Source organism: Netta rufina (assembly GCF_964035555.1).
Source record: "Netta rufina genome assembly, chromosome: 13".
Lineage (NCBI taxonomy): Eukaryota > Metazoa > Chordata > Aves > Anseriformes > Anatidae > Netta > Netta rufina.
This window is the reverse complement of record NC_140136.1, coordinates 17,033,436-17,037,326: the sequence shown is the minus strand read 5'-3', so window position 1 is coordinate 17,037,326 and position 3,891 is coordinate 17,033,436. Positions and strand designations below refer to the sequence as shown.

Genomic DNA, 3,891 nt, shown 5'->3' with positions numbered 1-3,891 from the left:
ATAACAGAAAGTTTAACAAACCAGAATTCAAATCAGATGCAAGAAGTTTTCCCGGGCCACTCTATTCTTTCGCTCAAAATACTGCCCAGATCTACCTTTACAGGAAGCGCTTTGGAGGGCTCGCAATGTCAAATTTGCCTGAACCCTGAGCAAAATGCAGAAGAATTAGCAAACCTGAAGTCAGGGTGTGAAAGGAAAAGAAAGGAGCGCTCAGAATCCCGAGTTTTTGTCGTGCAAGACATACGATGCAAACTTGTCCTCACTGCAGCTCACCCACCCTGTCTCGCTGCAGCGCCAAACTGGGACCCTGGCGAGGCGGAGGGCAGCCCTGTGCCGGGATTATTGCAAATCCTGGATCCTGAAACACGCTTACAAAACACACCCTCTGGGCAACTTACTCAAAACTTAGCGTCTCAGCATGTAAAACAGCCATAACCCAAACCCATTACTACGGAAGGGCAGGAGGAAGCTCCTACAGATTTTGTAATAAAGCCCTCTGCTTCTCCTAGGCTATCGGATGGTATTTTTTTGAAAATAAACTTTGTTATTTACTTATTTAACTTCCGATAGGCAGGCAAACTAAACAAAAGCTTCACTTCCGAGCTATCATTTCAGGCAAAATCCAACTTACTGCAAGTACATCATTTAGCAACAGGCAGGAAAGCTGCTCAGCTAACATTCCTTTCTCACACTCCCAGGGTCTTTCACTTGAAAATGATGTGCAAAAGCAGATCAAAAAATTGAAACCAGAAGAAACAGCAACTTTTAAAATAGATGCTTGGAGGTGTTTTGCTCTGTTCTGTCCGGTAAAAACAAAAAAAAGACCCCGAGCGCCAGAAGATGCAATTAAACAAAGTGAAGATGTGAAAAATCCCTCTCTGCTTTCCCAGCAAGATAATTTCCATCTCAGTTTTCCCTTCTCCGCTCACTTTAAGAAGTTCCAAATTCTTTCCTAGGAGGCCGATGAAAGACAAATTAAAACCCCAGCGTTTTCCCCAACTCCTGCTCGAAACTTCAGGAGGAAGTAGAAATAACAGCGCAAGAAAAATAAATACGTTTACTGCGACGAGAAAGGGGATTAAGCTCAGCAAATGGCAAAACTCGAGCGCACTCGGAGCGCCCCAAACTCAGCTAAAAACCAGCGGCCGCCTCCCGGGAGCCGAGGGACTTTGGAGAACCGTTTCGGCAGAGCTACGCGAGGCGAAGCGGCCGTGCCGGGGTTCCCGGGAGCGGTGCAGCGGGCAGGGCCACGGCCCCCCAAACTTTCCGACGGGGCTCGGGGTGCGGGGCCGGGGCCCCCTCCCCGCGTTCCGCCCGCAGCGGGCACCGCGCTGCGCTCCGCCGCTCGCAGGGCTGCGGGGCCGGGCCGGGCCGGGCAGGAGGCGGCAGCAGCACCGCCGGGAGCCTGCCGCCGGCCCCAGGGAAAGCCCAAGGTGCTCCCGAGCGGCGGGGCCGCCAGGCAAAGGGGGACACTGGCGCGCCCCGGCTCTCCCTTACCTGCCCGCCCAAGGCGCCTCCGGCCCGCGGCTCCCCCCCGGTGCTCGCCCTCCTCATGGCCACCGGGGGGGGGGGGGGGGAGGGGGGGGCGTCGTGGCCCCCCCAGTCCCCGTGGCCCCCCGCCGCCCACTTGTCGCCCCGCGTCCCGGCCGCCGGCAGGCGCAGGTAGGGGCAGGGGTAGGGGAACGGCCCCGCCGCGCTGCGCCCAAACTGCTCCGAAATCTCCCTTTTCTCGGGAGGGGGGAGGGAAAAAAAGGGGGGCTGGGAGGGAGGAAAGGGGAGAAAATGAAAAAAAAAAATAATAATTCACACGCTCCCTCTCCAAATCTTGGCGGACACAAAGCCGGCGTTTATTCCTCGCTCACCGACTTGGAGGGGGGAGGCGGAGAAAAAAAAAAAAAAAAAAGAAAGAAAAAGAAAAAAAAGAAAAAGACTAAACTAAAATAAAAATAGGGTGAGCAAACAAACCCCCGAGCTGCCCCGGGCTTCCGCGCTGGTGGCGGCGGAGCTCCTCGGCGGCTGCCGGGCCGGGGCGATGCCCCCGCCGCAACTTTTCGGCCCCCGGGAAATGTTCGGGGCGGCGGGGACAGGGGGGTCCGGGAGGAAGGAAAGGGGGGCACGAAAGTGGGTGCCCGAGGGGGTTTTCCGCCCCTTTCGGGGGAACCGTGCGGGTGGCCGGAGAGGGGGGAAGCGGGCCGGGGGGCTGCGGGGCTCAGGCGCCCCGCTGCAGCCCCCCGTTGTTCCCCTGCCCCGCGGGGCGCGGGGGGCGCGGAGCCATCTCCTGCGGGCTCGGGATGCCAGACCGCCCCGCGGGGGGAGGGCGGAGGGAAAACATCAAAAAAAAAAAAAAAAAAAAAGAAAGAAAAAAACAAAACGGAAAGAGTTTGGGGTTTCGTTAGGAAACACGCGAAAGAAAATGCCGAGTTAAAAAATAAAATTAGAGAAAAGCCAACAAGTTGGAGCAAAACCCCAAAAGGGACCCCCCCACACACGTAACTCCGGGAGATCCAGCTGCCCCGCTCCGCCGCGGCCCCGGCTCCCCGCGAGGTAAGTTGATCTATTTTGTGCGGGTTTGTGTTAAAATGTGTGCGAGGGAGAGGAGAAGAACTCACCATTTCGCTGGGATAACAAGGCCAGATCGGGGTCGGATTGGAAATGCTGAGGCTTCGCCTGCTTCCTCCGCGACATGCTGGCTCAAACATCAGCTGGGGCAGAATAAAAAATTACTAAAAAAAAATCTTCTCAAAATTACGGAAATCGAGCCTCCCCCCCCCAGCCTCCCCAATCCTCCGCGCACCGCGCATGTGTCCTGCTATAATTATGATTATCAATAATGCATTGCGATTAATCATAGAGGGGCTCTTTGAAAGGCGATTGGCACATGGCCAGCTCTATTCAAACCAGCTCGCCTTAATCAATTAGGCGCTGATTTGCTGGAGACCCTTGTCTCTCCGCCGCTCCCACCCAATGAGTCGATCCATGTGGCAGGAGAAGGGGCTGGATTTCCCCAAAGCTGTTTGGATACAGTTTAACCCTCTTAGCAACCAGCCGGGGCTGCACCGCGCCATCCCGGTTACTATAGGAATGCGGCTCCCCTCGCCCCTGCCTCCAGCCCCGACGGGCTCCCCGCTTTGCCTCGCTTCACTTTTTTTTTTTTTTTTTCCTCTTTTTCTTTTTTTTTTAGGGGGCACCGGGGGGAGGCGGCCGCAGCGCGAGCCGTGCCGGCAGGGCAGGGGAAGCAGCGAGGGAGCGGGCAGGGGGCGGGACGCGCGGCTGGGGGCAGCGGCGGGGCGGCCCCGCACCCCCGGCGGCGGCCGGCGAGCGCCCGCTCGGGGACAGCCCCGCTCCCGCTGCCGCTCCGGAGCTCGATCCCGCTCCCGCTGCCCGGCCCCGCGCCTGCCGCTCCGCCGCCGTCCCGCCGCCGCAAAAAAAGTTTCGGGTGTTTTTTTTTTTCCTCTCTCTTTTTTTTTTTTTTTTTTTTCCTTTCTTCTGTCCCCCGCATTTGCAAATAAAGATCCGTTTTCGCCCTCCTCCCCCCCCCCCTTCCCTTTCCATATATCACGGGCCCGACGGGTGCTGAAAATAGGAAGGGTTTGGGTTTTACCTCACACATTCCCAGGACAATTAGGGCGCCGCTGGGAGCGGCGGGCGGACCAGGCGGCCGCTCCGCCCCCGGCCTCCGCGCCGCGCCGGTTGGTCGCGCCCGGAGTCAATCCGGCCCGGAGTCAATCGGGCCCGGAGTCAATCCGGCTCGGAGTCAAACCGCCCGACGGCGCCCGGGGAAGGCCGGGCCGGGGGGCGCACCCCGCTCCCCCTCCGCGGCTCCGCTCCCCCTCCACCAGCCCAACGCGGCACGGGTGTGGGACCGCCCCCCCCCCCCCTCCACAGCGACCC

The 3,891-nt window shown here is 58.6% G+C and overlaps 1 protein-coding gene across 1 annotated transcript in view; it reads right to left on the bottom strand.

Annotated features, from left to right (window-relative positions):
* SALL1 (spalt like transcription factor 1) overlaps window positions 1-2,685 on the bottom strand; it is a gene marked incomplete at both ends in the record, with an annotated part of 13,353 nt that extends 10,668 nt beyond the window's left edge. Inside the window, one exon of the mRNA XM_084294536.1 lies at window positions 2,610-2,685. Within this exon, the coding sequence (XP_084150662.1) occupies window positions 2,610-2,685 (76 nt within the window). The remainder of the gene's footprint in view (window positions 1-2,609) is intronic.
* Window positions 2,686-3,891: the final 1,206 nt, after the last annotated feature.